Source organism: Esox lucius, chromosome 12 (genome assembly GCF_011004845.1).
Source record: "Esox lucius isolate fEsoLuc1 chromosome 12, fEsoLuc1.pri, whole genome shotgun sequence".
In the NCBI taxonomy this organism is placed as follows: Eukaryota; Metazoa; Chordata; class Actinopteri; order Esociformes; family Esocidae; genus Esox; species Esox lucius.
The window spans coordinates 30,381,539-30,401,930 of NC_047580.1; the positions used below are offsets into that span (position 1 = coordinate 30,381,539).

The window sequence follows — 20,392 nt, forward strand, 5'->3', positions numbered from 1 at the left end:
GTACAGTATCATTCTAGTTCACTGAGATACTTCTGTGTGTGACTGCCCTCTTTAATTTAGCCCATTGGATTTTAATGGGATCCAAGACTGGAGACATTTTAGATTTTGTGGTCAACTACCAATTTCTTTGTGGATTTCAAGTTCTTCAGGTCAATGACTCGCAAGATCGTCTTACGGGCACATTTCAGCATTCTAGCAGTGGCGGCCAGGTTTATGCCTAAACTGTCCTGTTTCATGGTAGAGTTCAGGTTTATGCCTAAACTGTCCTGTTTCATGGTAGAGTTCAGGTTCATGCCTAAACTGTCCTGTTTCATGGTAGAGTTCAGGTTTATGCCTAAACTGTCCTGTTTCATGGTAGAGTTCAGGTTTATGCCTAAACTGTCCTGTTTCATGGTAGAGTTCAGGTTTTTGCCTAAACTGTCCTGGTACATGGTAGAGTTCAGGTTTTTGCCTAAAATGTCCTGGTACATGGTAGAGTTCAGGTTTATGCCTAAACTGTCCTGATACATGGTAGAGTTCAGGTTTATGCCTAAACTGTCCTGATACATGGAAGAGTTCAGGTTTTTGCCTAAAATGTCCTGGTACATGGTAGAGTTCAGGTTTATGCCTAAACTGTCCTGATACATGGTAGAGTTCAGGTTTTTGCCTAAACTGTCCTGGTACATGGTAGAGTTCAGGTTGTTGCCTAAACTGTCTGGTACATGGTAGAGTTTAGGTTTTTGTCTAAACTGTCTGGTACCTGGTAGAGTTCATGATGCAGGTGCCCTTAACAGCCCCGGGACAAGCGGCCCCATAAACCTCACTGATCGTGGGGACAAGATGTGCTGGTGTCATCTACCAAGCTAGTTCACCACCGGTGTCCTCTACCAGGCTAGTTCACCACTGGTTTATCATGCGTCCCAATAACTGTGTATGCATATGTTATCAGTTCAACCACGAATGCAACCAAAAAACATTTTTCTTATTAATAAAAGTCAAACAGCATTTGTTCATGGTGCCAGACAAGGCAAGCTTTATTTAGAGAGCCAAAAAAAATGTTTGGGAGAAAGTCAAATGTCCAAAATAGATTTCAAACAAATATACATCAACCAAAAAAGCATAACAAATAGCAGTAGCTATCAAATAAATATTTAGATCAACAACAACATATTTATCTCATCTCAAACAGACATTTTCTGCGACATTCTGTAAAGATGTCTTTACAAATATTATAAAACAATATATGTACAATAAAACAACTTTTTTTAGGACATGCTAGGAGTAAGACGGTCAACATTGTACCACACACTGACTGTACTACACAACGGCTGGCTGAATATTAACTGATATGATCTGTGGAATGCTTCCATGTCCAACATCTGATCCACCTGAATGAGCGCCGGACTTGAAACGGCAAACTAAAAGTGAACTAAAGGCGGAAACTCATATAAACAATACTCGTAACTGTCATTCCAAGAACTTGACCCATGAAATCGAAGCAGCATCTGGAGTTACAATGGATATGCACCCTCGCACAATACCCCCTATTTCCATCCGTCTCTGCCACGAACGAACCGACGAGCTAGCATGGGTCTGAATTGGTGTCCCGTGTTGAACTGTTGCTAGGCAATGCTGAGGAATTCCAGTGTGTGACCAAGGATCTAGAGCCTTTGTGCAAATCAAATCCCACCTGTAGTCATGGTGACTGTGTGACTTACTGCCACATGGGCTGTCCACAGCCAATCAAATAGTGAGCTAACGATCACTCAGTTACAGAGCCAAAACAAAACCAAGGATTCAATTCAAGTTCAATACCAAAATAAAAACACAATAAAATCAGAAATGGAAAAATATCTTTCTTTGGACAGGGCCGGCCTGTGCATTTTCTTTTGACTTCTAACTCTGCAGATTCGTACTTCCGTATGTCCTAGCCCTTTCCGTTGTTAAAAGTTAGGAGACAACCACATAACCAAAAACAAAACACAAGCCAACAGCAGCTGGTGTCTAGTGTTCCAGATCTCTCCTCGTTTCCTTCCTATTACCTACTCACTAATCTCCCAGCGATACTGTACAGCTGAAGTGAAAGCACAGATTCGCTGGCGTATTCAAAACATCACGGAAAAAAATGCGAAACTCTTTTAGTGATAGAGCGACGATGTTATTGGTCACCCTAGATACCAGTGGCTACGGACGGAACGGTTAGAAAGAAAGGGTTGAACACAGATCGGATGTTGATTTTACCCGCAGACAGCCGCTCCGGTTGTTTCCCCCACCGCTCTGTGTCCACGGAGTAGCAACACGACATATTTAATCATCACATATTCATCACAGAGCTGCACTGTTATTGGCAGTCAATCCGTCGACTTCACTGTCACTTGAATGGTTATTGCTTGATGGCGAAAGCAGAGGTCGATGCCATTCGTTAGGAACACACATGAAGCCAAAAGTTTTAAGGGGGTAAAAATGATCGTGGTTTAGCGACACACGGGACCAGACGGCTAACCTCTTGTTGCTGGAATTCAAGTGATGCTCATTTGTAGGTGTATTTGAGAATCAAGTGAGTGGGGGAAGAAAAGAAACATTCGGAAGAGTGGAGACTAAATGATATGGAGTGCTACATGCGACTGTTGAAAACATAAATAAATCAACAACTGCATTTTCAACAATCAGGCTGAACTTGTTAAGAAGGCCATTATAGACACTGCATACTGCTTGATCTTGGTTGATTATCAAAAAGAAGACTATAACGCAATGCTACAAGACTTCCTGCTGTGGACTGGAAATCACATTTCCCCTGTGGATTTGGCCCTGGCAGGTTTTAAACAGCATCTTCTAATTTCAAACAGGCGAGTAAATTCAGTGGCTGGGTGGCGTCTCTGCGGCTGTTCAAACTGCAGATTGCCTCTTTAAAGGAGAATTTCCCACAGTGCCAACATAACTCCACTAATGAATACTAAACCGTGTTCTGTCCATGGTTAGAACCAGGTCCTCTTTATTGAAGCACTCATCATCCAACGGTCCTCCTCACTCTAATGGTGGGAGAGCACTGGAAATCCATGTTCTCATGTCTATGGCCCCAGTCTGGCTGCTCCAGTTCATTTCCATTTTTTTTATGCTTTCCTTTTCTACCTTTATCCCAAATGTCAGCTCTATCAGTTTCAATCTTTGTCTCTTCAGTCTGGTGTTCCAGTGAGGAACCTGGCTCGCACTTCAAAATGTAGACCTCTTTCTGCCTGTCTGCTTGCCTGCCTGTTTGTCTTTCTGTCTGCCCGTTCGCGTCTCTTTCCACTTAATCAGCCCCTATGTGTCTAGATCTCCTTCCCTCACGGCTGAGACAATGAAGCGTTACGGACCTCTATTCTCTCTGTGGTCAAATGAAACACTTCTGCCTCCATCAGTCAGCCCCTACTGGGCTTAAATCAAGAAGAGCACAAACACCTATTTGGTAATCGATTTGGTCACATGGCTACACTTTAAAGTCCACTCTGCTGTTTGGCAGGGATATGGTATTTACTAACATCTGGTGTATAATCATGTTAGATTTTGTGTAAAAATAGGAATCGTCTTTTTTAGGCCTTTTTACATCTGAAGATACTACATTGTCATCCGTCGCACATTTTTTTCCAATTTGGATAAATCAACATGTGCCTGAGGAGCAGTGACGTCACACCACTGGGGTTGCGCATCCTCGCTGCGACAGAAAAATAAATGATTTGCTGATGATCAAAATGCCAAGATACTGTAGTGGGAAATATGAGATATGCACTGGAGAATAGATCAGGACAACGTGGACAGCGAGGTGTCCACCTGTTCTGAGTTGATTTCCCTTTGAGGGGGGGTGAGGAAGGATTCAACATGGAAGAACAGCCTTCTCTCGATGAAACCCTCCCCCCCTTCCCCGAGCCAACTGGTCGGGGGACAATCGGTGCAGCGTGTGGGAGGGGGGAGCATCGACCCCCCCGCAACCCGCCCCACGTCTCCACTCACATGACGGAGCAGCTCTTGGTCTTCTCCTTCTTGAAGGTGGAGGACAGCAGCTCAGAGCGGCTGGGGAGGTGGAGGAGTCTCTTGGAGAGGCGCCGGGCTGGGCTGGGCTTGGTGGTGGGCTGCAGGTTGTTGATGCAGGCCAGGGCGGCCGTGCGGAACACGCTGTGGATGCTCTTCTCTGAGGTGAAGGCTGAGCACTCCAGGTAGGCTCCGGCCCCCAGCTGCTTGGCCATAGAGGAACCCTGGGCAGCAGGAGAGAGCATAACTGAGACCTGGTTTTCCACACCGCAGACTTAACTGTACATGTCCATCGGGAAAACACTGGAGCCTCTAGAACGGGCGGCGGTGTGTGCGCAGTCATACGTTTGGACACGCCTACTCGTTCAAGGGCATTTATTTGTTTTTACTATTTCCCACATTGTAGAATAATAGTGAAGACATCAAAACAATAAAAATAAAAAAAACTCACATGAAATAATGAAGCAACCAAAATAAAAGTGTTAATCAGATCAAAATACATTTCGTATTGTAGATTCCTCAAAGTGGCCACACAACTTAGCGCACTCTTTATATTCTCTCAACCAGCATGGTTTTCCAACAGTCTAGAAAGATTTCTAGACTGTTGGGGGGTGCATAATTGTGGAGGCCAGGTCACCTCACGCAGCACCATCACTCTCCTTGGTCAGATTGCCCTTACACAGCCTGTAGGGGTGTTGTGGGTCATTGTCATGTTGAAAAACCAATGATAGTCCCACTAAGCGCAAACCAGATGGGATGGAGTATCGCTGCAGAATGCTGTGGTATCCATGCTGGTTGAGTGTGCCTTGAAATCTAAATAAATCACAGATAGTGTCACCAGCAAATCACCCCCACCCCATCACTCCATGCTTTACAGGAATCAAACATGCGGAGGTCATCAGTTCACCCACTCTGCATGTAACAAAGACTAGGCATATGGATCCATCTGACAACTGGTCTAATGTTTATTTCTCATATGCCTTGGCCCAAGCCTGTCTCTTCTTATTATTGGTATCCTTCAGAAGTGGTTTCTTTGCAGCAATTTGACCATGATGGTCTGATTCACACAGTCTCTCCTGAACAGTTGCTGTTGAGATGTGTATGTTACTTGAACTGTGTGATGCATTTATTCGGACAGCAATCTGAGGTGCTGTTAATTGCAATTTCTGATGCTGGTAACTCTAATGAACGTATCCTCTGCAGCAGAGGAAACTTCCTTCCTTCCTTTCCTGTGGTGACCCTCATGAGAGCCAGTTTTATCATAGTGCTTGATGGTATTTGTGACTGCACTCGTAGAGACTTTCTTAAAGTAATGATGGGCTGTCATTTCTCTTTGCTTATTTGAGCTGTTAATTGAAATGCATTCTATACCTCATGAAGTGGGTTAAGAGATAGCAAAAGAGTGCGAAAAGCTGTCATCAAGGCAAAGGGTGGCTGGCTACTTTTAATAAGTAGGTCGCTACAAGATTCCCTGTGTGTTATCTTACAGTTCTTATGTCTTCACTATTGTTCTACAATGTGGGAAACAGTAAAACTATCAAAATACCCTTAGAATAAATGGGTGTGTCCAAACCTTTGACTGGTAGTGTGTGTGGGCGAGTGACCTCTTTCTCACCTGCTCATAGGTGATGGGGACCTGTTTCACATTCGACAGCTCCATTAGAGTGCAGACATCTGTGCGCAGGTCGGTCTTACAGCCAATGAGGAGTATGCGTGTGCTGGGGCAGAAATCAAGAATCTCTGTCTTCCACTGGAGAGACAGTAGAAGTGGGGTTTGCTGTCAGCATAATGAACTGATGAGGAGAATGAACTTCGACCTCATGTAGTCCAAGCCCATGGTAATGATCCACACAAACGTACACAAAGAGATCCTAGATAGCAACAACACATTGCCTAACCTAAACAGCCCAATGGCTGTAGTGTATAATGACATGGTTGATACCAGATATTGAACGCAGATATGAAGGAGACACAGTGATGTAAAGCAAAACAGAGAAACAAAGAGAGAGAGAGGCAGAGAGAGAGAGAGACCAAAAGGGAGAGTGACAAAGAGGGAGAGAGGGGGCCAGTACCTTCTTAAGTCCGCAGTCGAAGGTGTCCGGGCGGCTGATATCGAAACAGAGGAGCACAGCGTCGGAGTCGCTATAACACAGAGGCCTCACGTTGTCGTAGTAGGGAGAACCTGGAGGAGAGGAGGAGTGGATTGTTAACAGGGGTCAATATCTCCGCCTCATATCTGCTGTGGTCTCCTGGTCCCCTTGCATCATCCAGTTAGATTGGGACTTTGGTGCAGGAAGAGGTTAGTTTCCCTGTGTGGATCAGATGGTAAAAAGGCATCACATGCCTAAATAAAAATCATTAGGATTATTGACATAAAGAAAAATTCAACACCATTTAGGGATTGTTTCTTTTCTCTTTTTTTTTTTTTACTGTCATTCACCCTCACCAGATACAGCCACAGGTGTAGAGTGTATAAACACAATATAAGGTTTTCTTTCAGGAAATAAACTGAACAAAGGAGACGTGGAATTGAAGAGCGACAGAGGGAGTCAGAGGACAGGGATGGTCTCTCAGGGGTATCACTTCTGGCGCTGAAACGACTTTGCCGTCCCAATCTCCTCACGCCTCCGTCTCCATCCTCGTGTCCCGTTCACCGCGTCGGTGTTTCAGGAGATGACAATCGAGGCACTAAATCCACATTGATCTTTTTTTAAGCAGTGGATTAAGCAGGTGGAACGGAGCGTTGAGTCTGGCTGGGGGGTGGGGGGGGGGGGGGGGCAGGCAGACGCTCCCACTCGTGTGCTCGGAATCCTTAAGCACCCCCCACCCCCCACCCCCACCCCGTCCTCCCTCCGCCCAGCACGGCGCAATACCTCTAGTCCCTCTGCCGTTACCACAGCAACAGCCTTGGAACCCTCCGTCTGCCCGAGGCGTTCCTCCCGCCCCTCTGGAAAGGCCGGCCGTGACTGTCAATCCGTCATCTTTACACCCCGGGCGGAAGCGCCGCATGCTGAACCTGCACGCCGGGGACGGCGCTCGGCGCACACCACCCAATGGGAAACGGCGTCGGGTCACAAAGACACAGGCACGCACAGCCACAGACACGAGCAAGCAAACACACGGCCGGGTACCTCTCTTTCCGTCTCTCTCACTCTTTCTCTTGCTGTTTATCGGTTCTATTTGCCCTCAGTGAGAGGTGATTCCCGTATCTTAATCTAATCAACGGGAGGAATGGGCGGCTGAGAGTCATAATCACGTCAGCTCTGATTACATGGGAATTCCAACGGGTATCTGATGGGTATCTAATGGCTATAATCTTCTGGCTATAAATAAGACACTAGCCAAAGACACCACAGTTCATTATCCATTATAACCAAGCTAATTGATTTGAAAATGTAACACAGGGCCTACAGAACAACACAGTAAAAGATACCTACAGAAGGACCTGATTGGTATACAGTACATCAGGCCATAAATAGTTAATGATTCTCCACATTATCAAAGGGTGAAACTGATTTGCCAGCCGCCATAAGACGTGTGTGGAATAATGACAAGCTGTGGCAGAATATCTGAGCAGACTGAGGTTCTGGACAGCTTGTTGCATCAGCAGGAAGTCACAGATATGAGTTGCATTATCTAGATCCCTGCTGTTATCATTCAAATGAAAGGTGCAAGGCAGATATAAAAGGTAGATATTCCTGCTCCTGTCGATAACGTCACACAACAAGGATAAAACAACACTCACAAATTGGGAAAATGAGACAATGGCCTTTTTGTGGAGGAGGTTTTGGGAAAAACATGGAATGATTTACCTCTTCAATTCGGGACGGAACTTTGGAGCCAGATTAGGAGATCCAATCATACTTGATTATAAAAGACCAATCCCGGTTGTACACTATTCTATCAGCCAATTGGGACAGGAAACCAGGGAAAATATACTGTTTAAGTATTTAAACTAAAACTTAAACATTTAAGCATTTAAGCAAAAGTTAAAACAGTCATGATGAAAATGTTAGTCAGTGTCTGCATGTAATTGGCTAGCCTAGCGCACCTCTGCCTCCCAGAGGTGTGTGTGTGTGTGTGTGTGTGAGAGGCATTGTCATGTGTGTGTGTGTGTGTGTTTGTGTGTGTGACTCTGCATTAAATCGCCACTGATCTAAATGCACCAATCGATGGACACAATGCACACAGGGGGGCTAAGGAGCCATTTCAATTAAATACTGACAAATTGCTCAGGAGGAGAAGGAAGAAGACCGGGAGAGAGGGGGAGATAAGAGAGGAGGGGGGGGTAGTGATGGATAGATGGAGGAAGAAGGGAGACAGAGGGAGAGATAGAGGGAGTAGTGATGGATAGAGGGGAAAGAAGGGAGGGGCAAAGAGAGAGGGGGCGGAGACAGGGTGTAGTTGCGGACAGTGGGAGGAAGGAGGGAGAGACAAAGAGAGAAAGGGGTTTATATATAGAGAGTGCGATAGTGAGAGGGAGGATGGAGAGAGGGAGAGAAGGAGGGAGGGATAGTAAGAGGAAGGAGGGATGGAGAGGGAGAGACAGGACGAAGGAGTATGGCTGTCAGCAGCAGATCACAGTGGCACCTCCTCCGGCATTAATCACCACCCACAGCCTGATGTCAGAGAGTAGCCATTTCTCTCCCCATCTCTCTCCTCCCAAACACAGCAGCACACCCCCTCCTCTTGTCTTTCCTCTTCTACAGACTTCCCCTATACAACACAACACATGATTGAGCTATCCTCCAGCTCCACAATGTCACCACAGACACACAACACGCCATTGAGCTATCCTCCAGCTCCACAATGTCACCACAGACACACAACACTCCATGGAGCTATCCTCCAGCTCCACAATGTCACCACAGACACACAACACGCCATGGAGCTATCCTCCAGCTCCACAATGTCACCACAGACACCACAGACACACAACACATCATGGAGCGATCCTACAGCTCCACAATGTCACCACAGACACACAACACGCCATGGGCGTCCAGAGGACGTCACAACCTCTTGATGCTCCAGGAGCATCCTGAAGACATCTTTGTTTTACAGTGTAGTTAGGCTCCCTAACAGCTCACAGTGCCACAGACACACATACTGAATATTAAAGGTCATCTGTTTTTTTGCAGCTGGGGGTCTCAGGAGATTTCTAAGCCATAGTATCAATGCTCCTGAGACGTCACCTTTGACCTAGGCTTGACAGAGCGGACAGACCAGTTCCGCCGTGTTACAGTCGATGACCTACTCTCCCTCTTCTACTACAACAACTAGAGGCTTTCGGAAAAAACGAAACACGAAACATGAATGGAGGTAGAGACTGTCTGAAGAAAAACATAAAAGGAAAACAAGATAAAAACAAAAAGGGCATCATGGCAGGAGACAGACATGACCGGCGGCTGCGCCACTCTGGCCCAGTGGTCTGGAGGAGGTGTGGAGTGATGGAGATCAGGAGGACAAGCACAGTGCCAACCTCCTCTAAGGCAGTGCATCCTTCAAGGTAGACTGAAGTGACAATGTGGACTTGTCTTGGGGTACATACGGGTGGGGGAGGGGCGGGGGCCCAGCCAGCTGTGCTCTGGGGTGAATTGTATTATATCAGACCATGTTCATCATGTCATATCTACCCCGTAGGCACTACTGTCCCCTGGCTGGATCTCACATCAGAAAACCCAGGTTGGGAATCCTGAAACGAACCCCCCGCCATCTATTACCAGGTCCTTACTATGGCAGATCTAACTGGTCCACCAAAGGGATTGTGAGGTCGAAGGTTAGAGGTTCTATTGAAGTATTATTAGCATCTGTCCTGGTAGAAGACAATCAAGTCCTGGCGGGGTGAATTTAATTTAAATTAAGGAAATTAACTGAAATTCTAATGGCATTTCCATTAGGAACATTTACATTTCTATTTACCTCCAGTATTGAGATGGAATTCACCCAACCCTGCAATCATTCTCCATCACAGACACTCTTATCCATAATGACTTACAATAATGAGTGGATATATTTTCATACTTTCTTTTAAAAACCTGGAACCCCAGTGGGAATCACAACCACAACCCTGTCATTGCAGCCACTATGTTTTACCAACTGGACTGCTCTACCCTTGTTTAATACATTATGCTACCCCAATGGGATCACTTTGCATTTTTGATCCTGTTGTTTTGAGAATAACACTATTGGTCTCTTAATTTTAACCCTTCTATTCCTCACTCAAAACCTTCCTTTCCAACTTTTTTGGAAAGGAAAGAAAAAGGTGCAGTTGTCTCTTGATTTTTTCAAGGGCTGAACTAAACTTTTTACATATCCTGACTTTTAAAAATGCATCTGTAGGCTGATGGGTAGAGTACAGGGTTTGGGAATAGGGTTTGTTTTAGCATAAGGAGCTATGGTTAGGTTTAGGATTAGTAGTGTACGCATCTGTAGGCTTATGGGTAGAGTATAGAGTTTGGGAATAGGTTTGTTTTAGCATAAGGAGCTAAGGTTAGGTTTAGGATTAGTGCTAGTGTTTCAGCAAATTGGTTTTAGAAATTAAAAAGAATAATTGTATTGAAAGGTCTTGACAACACGCCGTGTGTTTGTGTCCCAGGGAGTCCCAGGGAGAACCAGACCCTCCTTCCCCCACACGCTACTGCATGTCCCCTGGCCCAGTCCACTGATTAAAACCAGTCGATTGATTTTAGCAAGTAAATCCCACAGAACCATCTGAGAGTTTCCACAAAACCCAAAGATGAGACCAGTCCAATCAATGGGAAGGAACTGAACTAATGAGGAGAACGAGACAGAGAGAGAGAATGTGACAGAGAGAGAGAGAAAGAGAGAAAGAGAGAGAGAGAGAGAGAGAGAGAGAGAGAGAGAGAGAGAGAGAGAGAGAATGTGACAGAAAGAGAGAGAGAGAATGTGACAGAGAGAGAACGGGCACCAGGCACAGACAGAATTACTAGAATGCACAATCCCATTCAAGTGGATCTTCTGTGATGCAGTCCTTGGTTGGCCCTTCCGGTACTTTCTAGGTCTGTAGCCGTGGCAGAAGAGCTCACGGAAATACAACAGGCCACAAATGCTCTGGCATGCATAAGGCATGACGACCACCAGTCACTGCAGGCTGCCCTGCCGGTCACTGCCTTCACCGTGTACAGACACAGGGGACTTATGGCCCTCTACCAGAGTCCTCCCAGTGTGGTCACTGGACGCGGTCAGCCACGAAGGGACCACGTCAGATAGGAGTGAAGGACACGGGGAGAAGAGAAGAAAATCAGGTAAACAGAGAGAGAAAGAAAGGAAGGGCGAAGGAGAGAGGGAAAGACAGGGAGAGACAGCACACGGCCATCGTTTTAGATAGATTTTAATGTGGATTTTTAACTTGATATGCAGTGGCAGTCTAGAATCGTTTTTTTTAAAGCGGCTTTAACCGTGAATCTGGTGTTTGGGCTGGTGAAATGCAGGTCATTCGCTGCTGCATCACCGTCAGATAGTATGGTACCGAGTCACTCATCTGTTCCAACTCCCTGACCCCCTCTGGAACTTCCCTGGAAGAGCCAAATCCACTGGCTCTTCCAACCAACACCTCCCTCCTTCTGCCCTCAGTCACCCAGGCCCACCAATCAGATCAGAGGCCAGGGCCCGGATTAAAAAGAGCCAGAGATTTGCACTGAAACAAATTACATGTGCTTTTTTTCTCTCCCAAGTCAGTTGATGGGGGGACGACACACGCAGAGAGGATGACGACTGGATGAGGACAGAACACATCAACATAGGGACCGTTACATAAATGAGTGGGGATAACCGGCACACACGTTCAGCCAGACAGCACTGGCAGACACACACACTGTAACTGACAAACGGACACACATCTGAACACGGGAGGAGATGTAGACCTGGTGTTGATCGCCAACGGTGGCCTGTACAATAACAACAGGATGTTACAAAATGCTGGCGGTGGAACAGCGCCGATTTAGTTTTAAATAGTCAGCCTCCCCTGACCTAATGCAGCTGACACACCTAGAGTGGCCTAGGGTGTTATCCAATGGACTGAGATCTAGTTATCTAGATTATACAGTGGGTAGAAAAGGTATTTGATACACTGCCGATTTTGCAGGTTTTCCTACTTACAAAGCATGTAGAGGTCTGTATTTTTTATCATAGGTACATTTCAACTGTGAGAGACGGAATCTAAAACAAAAATCCAGAAAATCACATTGTACGATTTCGAAATAATTAATTTGCATTTTATTGCATGACATAAGTATTTGATCACCTACCAACCAGTAAGAATTCCGGCTCTCATAGACCCGTTTTTTTTAAAGAAGCCCTCCTGTTCTCCACTCATTACCTGTATTAACTGCACCTGTTTGAACTTGTTACCTGTATAAAAGACACCTGTCCACACACTCAGACTCCAACCTCTCCACAATTGCCAAGACCAGAGAGCTGTGTAAGGACATCAGGGATAAAATTGTAGACCTGCACAAGGCTGGGATGGGCTACAGGACAATAGGCAAGCAGCTTGGTGAGAAGGCAACAACTGTTGGCGCAATTATAAAAAAATGGAAGAAGTTCAAGATGACGGTCAATCTCCCTCGGTCTGGGGCTCCATGTAAGATCTCACCTCGTGGGGCATCAATGATCATGAGGAACATGAGGGATCAGCCCAGAACTACACGGCAGGACCTGGTCAATGACCTGAAGAGAGCTGGGACCACAGTCTCAAAGAAAACCATTAGTAACACACTACGCCGTCATGGATTAAAATGCTGCAGCGCACGCAAGGTCCCCCTGCTCAAGCCAGCGCATGTCCAGGCCCGTCTGAAGTTTGCCAATGACCATCTGGATGATCCAGAGGAGGAATGGGAGAAGACCTCGTCATGTGGTCTGATGAGACAAAAATAGAGCTTTTTGGTCTAAACTCCACTTGCCATGTTTGGAGGAAGAAGAAGGAGTGGCTCCGTAAGAAGCATCTCAGGGTCCTGGAGTGGCCTAGCCAGTCTCCAAACCTGAACCCAATAGAAAATCTTTGGAGGGAGCTGAAAGTCTGTATTGCCCAGCGACAGCCCCAAAACCTGAAGGATCTGGATGTATGGAGGAGTGGGCCAAAATCCCTGCTGCAGTGTGTGCAAACCTGGTCAAGAATTACAGGAAACGTATATACATTTCTGCTTTACTGATGTATCAAATACTTATGTCATGCAATAAAATGCAAATTAATTACTTACAAATCATACAATGTGATTTTCTGGATTTTAGTTTTAGATTTCATCACTCACAGTTGAAGAGTACTTATGATAAAAAATTACAGACTTCTACATGCTTTGTAAGTGGGAAAACCTACAACATCGGCAGTGTATCAAATACTTGTTCTCCCTACTGTATATATATATATATATACACCTTTTGCCAGTCCCTGTGAGGCAAAAGTCAATATGTGTGTGTGTGTGTGTGTGTGTGTGTGTAGGGGGAGGTGAACAGGTGCAGCCTGGCAGGGCAGATCCAGGTTATCAGTTAGTTTGTTGTTTTCAGGTCAGTGGTTCATAGCGGAGGGCCCTGGGCCGCTCCTTCAACAGCACCATTACCCTGAACAACACTCAGCAGGAATTACAGCAGTCAACACGGAATTCAGTCAGTTAGCATAATGTACTGTGATCTAAGGTGCATTTGTTCAACTGGCATAACATTACAGTCCATGGTGTGTGCCTTCAGTTAGCATAACATACAATTATATATAGTCTATTTATTTAGTCAGCGTAACATACTGTGATCTACAGTGTATTCCCTCAGTCACCATAACGTACAACATGGTTTATGATTAAACTATGATTTGCTAACCAATGTGGATCCTGGGTATGTTAAAAGGGGATTGCAAGCGTTAAGAAAAAATGCATAATCAGATGCAGAACAGTTTGATTAATTCCTCATTTTGGTCTTCTGCTGAATCAATTGAAGAAAACCTGATGTAAAGCGTACTTTCGATTATATTGATGTTTGTACTTCAAGTGAACTTCGCCTATTGACTAGAATTGACACTAAACTGACAAAAATCTAATTCAAGCTCTTTAATAACAAACCAAATATTGACACAATACCAAATCGTATATGTTCTTCTAAAGAAAGTGACGTTTGGACCGGTTCCTGAATGCTTCGAGAAAAGCTGGACATTACAGTTCCTGCTGCTTTTTCGTCGCCAATGGTCTTCTCAAGAGAAACATTGATAGACCATATAGGATGATATGAGCAGGAGGAAAAAATACACAAATGTAGTTACCTGACGTGTCCCACAGACTGAGCTCCACGCGCTGTTCTTCCAGTTCCAGACACGCTGTGTAGTTCTCGAACACCGTGGGTACGTAGGTCTGAGGAGCCACGCAACAGTTTGTCAGCATTACTGCTACTACTGATGCAATTTATTTTCATAATTAAACCCAACACATTAAATTGTGAAACAGCCTTCACATTTCAGAAACAGTTGTTAACATTTGAGTGTAATTCGATTATTTAGAAGGCTAGCCCAATAAGCAATTTTGCAGTTAATTACTTATGTCTCGTCTAACGGGAATTATTAAATGAAAAATTTAAATGTATGAAGAAAGGTGGCATGATTATGGCTATTTCATGCATTTTCAATGTGATTATCAGACGCGAAGTGTAAAAAATAAGCTATGATATAAAATAAAACATAATTATTGGAACTGCGCATCAGTCTAGTTGGTGCGAATGATGCTTCATAAGAAAGGAATCCAACATCCGTCTATTCCTAACTTTCAGAAGCTATAAATTAAGATCATCATAGGATCATATCCAGCTAGACACATCTACAGGAATGAAAAGAATTGCAAAGACATTATACATCATGACTGTTTTGTTAAAATGCCCGCATCACAACATCAATAGAATAATATTCGCATAGCCTTACCTCGGGATAACAATCCTTTGCGAGGACTTGCAACATCGCAGTTTTTCCGCATTGAACATCCCCAACAAGCACCAGTTTACATCTCACGACTAACGGCTGCGTATTTCTCCTTTCCTTCATAATTGTAACGTTCAATGACACGGTACTTCAAATAAAAGGGTAAAATGTGCCACACGAAATCCCAAAGAGGAACGTCCGTAGTGAAGGTAGAGCCCTGTAGTCTCCGCCTGGTTCTGTATTCTGTGCGTTGTGGGATGCCTGCAGTCTATGGTGAGAGTTCCCACTGCGGCTTTTTATACTGAGCAGCAACAGCCAATAGCGCGCGCTGTTCTGACTTTTCCGTCGTTCCTTTCTCTGCTCTGGAGCTCCATTGTATTCTCCCCAACAACTGAAGTAAAATTGGCTATTTTGCCTTATTAGTCCTTGCTCGAATTTATTTTAGAAATTCGATAGAAAAACTATAGAATAATAATTAGCATTTTACATTTAAGTAAGTTAACAGACGCTCTTATCCAGAGCGATTTATAATCAGTGCGTTCATCTTACGACGTTTGAAAGATCAAAATACAATCGTATAAAGTTAATTATTCATCAACAAAAGTATTAATCAATTGGTTTCCAGTAGGTATGACTAATTTAATATTAGTTAAATATTGTTTATTGGTTTATGCATGCACAAAGATTGTTTCATTATATGCTAGTCTTTTTGTAGGGTTATATAGTCCAATGGAAAAAATAATATATTCAGTATCTAAACCGTCATTTCATTTAGCAATTATTTTTAGCCGGGAAGAATGGGAAGAAATAGCCTACATAAAATGTCATTACACCTAAATACTATTTGATATACGTTTTTTGCTATACTTACTAAATCAAGATGGTCAATTATTCCTAGTCTAGTCAGTTGCTCTGGAGTAGACTGCAACAAATTAAATAATTAGATTGATTTACCTCAGAAAGATCAATAGAGGACAGTGGGAGGATAGTAGAGTCAACAGATTATTTCCAATGTTAGGTAATTAGCACCAGAGGCTCAAACCGCTCGGACGTCTGCCCCTGGTAATTTGTCTGCAGAAATGTGACAGTGATTAAGTTTTTGAAGCAATATAATCGCAAATTGAACTAATAAACGATCATCATCTTTAGAACTTTTTTTTGTTACCTTCTGTCACTGATTTTCCATCCATAATCTCAACATGAACGGTCAACTCGACAAAGGAAATACTTGACGAAAAAAACAATGTTAAAGTAGCGTTGATCTGTTAACTGTTGCCAATAGATGTAATTTGCATTGCATTTTGCATTGAAGCCCTGAAATCCAAGGGGTGTGTATTAAGGGGTGTTTTGATCTAGTATTGTTTGACTATCAGACTGCAAATCCTGTCAAAGGAATGTCACACCCTAGAGCTAACAGAGCTCAACAATTGAAAACCTCATATCTTTAGCTCAGCTTGTCATGCCAATTGGAAACTTGAGTTGGTCACCATTTAGTCTTTTCAGGAAAAAACACCAACATAACAAGAAAAACATGATTTTATTCATCTTCTCAATGCAACATATTGGTGTCCAGTATATTGGTTTGGTATTCAGAGGTGTTCCGTGCTGTTTGACTGGCTCAGCAGATAGTTGAGATCATCAGATACTGAGAGGATCTGATGAGGAACCAGAGCAATATCTGTTCTTTTGTCTGTTTATAAGTACACAGAGGCGTATCATTTGCTCTGTGAGTTGCTCAGTAAATGAGATAGTGAGATTAAGCACAGAAGTCTATTCTATGCAATTTGAGGTGGATGAGTAGAGAGCATTCTAGAGATAGCAAGAGAGAGTGAGTAATATCAACAAACTTGTGTGTCTCTTTAAACGTTGTGCATTTAGTGTTTACTGTAGGAGTCATGCCAAAGGTATGTTTTTTGGCTATTTCAGTGGATGATCACAGAAAATTCTAGAATGATCTGACAGAGTCTGTAAGCACACGTGCAAGGGGACAAGATGTGGCTCTGATTCGAGTCAGAAACGTCACCTCTAATCACAAACGTTCCAGAGGCATTCGCTACATTTCACACCTCCAAGGATGTTCGTTGTGTGTAAAGTGGGCTTGATCCTACAAATTAGAGATTAGAGACAAATTTCAACACAACCCTTTTCCTCATTGAAGCACCTCATTGAGTTTGACTAGCGGACACTTAAATGTTCTAGTGCTTGAGTTCCTCTCAAAGTACATTAGCTGAGAGGTACCATGGACCTTCTACACTGAGTGTGAACAAACAGGACTGGGATCGGTGTACGAAAACCCAAAAGAGCAGTTGATTTGAGTGCAAACACCCTGTTCAATCTTAGTCAGTAGGTGGATATTACCAATGAGGTTAAAAAACCCAGTCTCCTTACCTGTAACCACCTCAAGAATATATTGTGTTAGCCCGCTAAGCTAAGGCTTCTCAGCAAAGGTGTCCTTAAACTTTGTGAACTTTCTCCAGTCATCCAAATGGTCCTCCATTGATCCAATACAGGAAGAGTCCTCCACAGTGTGGGGTCGTGGCAGATGTATCTTCATACTTTCTAACAGACATGCAACATATGTTTCTGACTCACACAGCCCAAATTTCGTCACACCGGAGTTGTTTCCGTACTTCCATCGTCATCACCGGCTTTCTTCCTCCCCACCGCCAAATATATCTAATTGTCGACCTGAACCAATCGTTCCCTTTCTGGGTTTATGGCTTGGACAGTTCAAAGCAATTTGCCTTTGTGACATGACACAGGGCCTGATGAATTGGACCATTGCCTGCTGGTTAAGGCAGCACGTACTGCTCATCTCTGGTGCACTTACGCATAGTTTGGACATAGCATTAAATTCCAAAGATTTGGAAATCTGCACGTGCTACCACTACATAAAGGAAGGGACGCTAGTATCCTTGATAATTATCAGCCTCCCTCAAAATTGTCTTGTCTTGCACAAATATTGAAGTATTTAGTAAATATACAGCTGCAATCCCTTTTAACTGAAAATCGCATATTAAATCAATTTCAATCTGGTTTTAGACCAGGTCACATTGTGCTGCATTACATTACAGAGGTTGGTTGATGTTTGTTTATAAGGCTGTCCTGCAGAAAACACCTAATTATCTTTTCCTCAAAATGTATTGGACAAATAACGTGTCAAACATGCTCACAGGACTTGAAGGTACAATGGAGGAATTGTGGCCTTCAGCTGAAGGTCTTCCTGCAGGAGGTTCCAAGAGTCGGGTCGAGTTGGTAAACAAGGTTCTACCGATCTAGGCAGAGGTTCCTTTGGTACAGTGGATATAAAAAGTCTACACACCTCTGTTAAAATGCCAGGTTGTTGTGATGTAAAAGAATGAGAGAAAGATAAATCATATCAGACCTTTTTCCACTTTTAATGTGACCTATAACAGTTCAATTGAAAAACAAACTGAAATCTTTGAGGAAAAAAAAAATAAAAAATTCACAATAACCTGGTTGCATAAGTGTGAGCACCCTTAAACTAATACTTTGTTGAACCTTTTTTCATTCATCTTCTTCCGCTTCGCGGTGGCAGCAGTCTAAGCAGAGATGCCCAGACTTCCCTCTCCCCAGACACTTCCTCCAGCTCTTCCGGGGGGACACCGAGGCGTTCCCAGGCCAGCCGGGAGACATAGTCCCTCCAGCGTGTCCTAGGTCTTCCCCGGGGTCTCCTCCCGGTGGGACGGGACCGGAACACCTTCCCAGGAAGGCGTTCCGGAGGCATCCGAAACAGATGCCCAAGCCACCTCAGCTGACCCCTCTCGATGTGGAGGAGCAGCGGCTCTACTCCAAGCTCCTCCCGGGTGACTGAGCTTCTCACCCTACCCTTGTTGAAGAACCATTTGATTTTATTACAGCACTCTTGGGTGGGAGTCTATTAGCATGGCACATCTTGACGTGGCAATATTTGCCCACTCCGCTTTGCAAAAGTGCTCCAATCTGTCAGATTGTGAGGACATCTCCCATGCACAGCCCTCTTCAGATCACTCTACAGATGTCCAATTGGATTCAGGTCTGGGCTCTGGCTGGGCCATTCCGAAACGTTAATCTTCTTCTGGTGAAGTCATGCTTTTGTGGATTTGGATGTGTGCTTTGGGTTGTTGTTCTGCTGAAAGGTGAACTTCCTCTTCATCTTCAACTTTCTAACAGATGCCTGAAGGTTTTGTTCCAAAATTGCCTGGTATTTGGAACTTTTCATAATTCCCTCCACCCTGACTAAGTCCCCGGTTCCAGCTGAAGAAAAACAGCCCAAAAGCATGATACTGCCACCACCATGCTTCACTGTGGGTATGGTGTTCTTTGGGTGATGTGGAGTGTTGTTTTTGCACCAAACATACCTTTTGGAATTATGGCCAAAAAGTTCAACCTTGGTTTCATCAGATCACATTTTCCCACATGCGTTTGGGAGACTTGATGTTTGTTTTTGCTAACTTCAGCCGGGCTTGGATGTTTTTCTTTGTGAGAAAAGGCTTCCGTCTTGCCACCCTACCCCATAGCCCATTCATATGAAGAATACGGGGGTTGTTATCACATGTAGCACACAGCCAGTACTTGCCAGAAATTCCTGCAGTTCCTTTAATGTTGCTGTAGGCCTCTTGGAAGCCTCCCTGACCAGTTTTCTTCTCGTCTTTTCATCAATTTTCGAGGTACGTCCAGTTCTTGGCAATGTCTTTGTTGTGCCATATATTCTCCACTAGATGATGACTGTCTTCACTGTGTTCCATGGTATATCTAATGCTCCTTCTCCTGACTGATATCTTTCAACAATGACATCCCTCTGATGCTTTGGAAGCTCTCGGTGGACCCTGGCTTTTGCTCTGAGATGCAACTAAGAAAATGTCAGGAAAATCATACAGCTGAACTTTATTTGTGATTAATCAGAGTCACTTAAAATGATGGCAGGTGTGTAATGACTTTATTTAACATGAGTTTTAATGTGATTGATTAATTCTGAACACAGCCACATCCCCTATTATAAGAGGATGTGGACACTTATGCAACCAGGTTATTGTAAAGTTTGTATTTTAATTTTTTTCCCCTCTAAGATTTCAGTTTGTTTTTCAATTGAATTGTTCACATTATGGGTCATTATGAAAATAAATTAATTTCCTAGCCGATGAGTGTCAGAGGTTATCCAGCAGCAAAACCTCTTTCTTCTATCATACACGGCTAACCCTGGCCTGACCACTCACGGGAACAAGGTACATATCCGTTATCATCACTGTTGCAAAGTATTTGCTATCACACAGTCAATATGGTTGTCTACAGGAAATATTTCATCTGACATGATATGAGTTATCAAATACTACCTGTGACATGTAACAAAATACCAATTCTTTACCAAAGAAAGTCACATTTCAGTAAAGTGAAAGACACATATCTTTAGCTGTGCGGTGATGGCTCGCTGTGGCACTCTGAAGATGAGTTCGAGAAAAACCAGAGAGAGGCAGGCATGGTGAGAGAGAGGCAGGC

General features: G+C 44.0%; 1 protein-coding gene across 1 annotated transcript; it reads right to left on the reverse strand.

Annotated features, from left to right (window-relative positions):
- Positions 1-990: 990 nt before the first annotated feature.
- rnd1b (Rho family GTPase 1b) lies at positions 991-15,175 on the reverse strand. The gene is made up of 5 exons (XM_010893316.3): positions 14,900-15,175; positions 14,252-14,339; positions 6,057-6,166; positions 5,600-5,734; positions 991-4,208 (listed from the first exon to the last, which is right to left on the reverse strand). Exons 1-5 carry the CDS (start codon positions 15,017-15,019, stop codon positions 3,963-3,965), a joined length of 699 nt encoding a protein of 232 aa, XP_010891618.1. The 5' UTR covers positions 15,020-15,175; the 3' UTR covers positions 991-3,962.
- Positions 15,176-20,392: the final 5,217 nt, after the last annotated feature.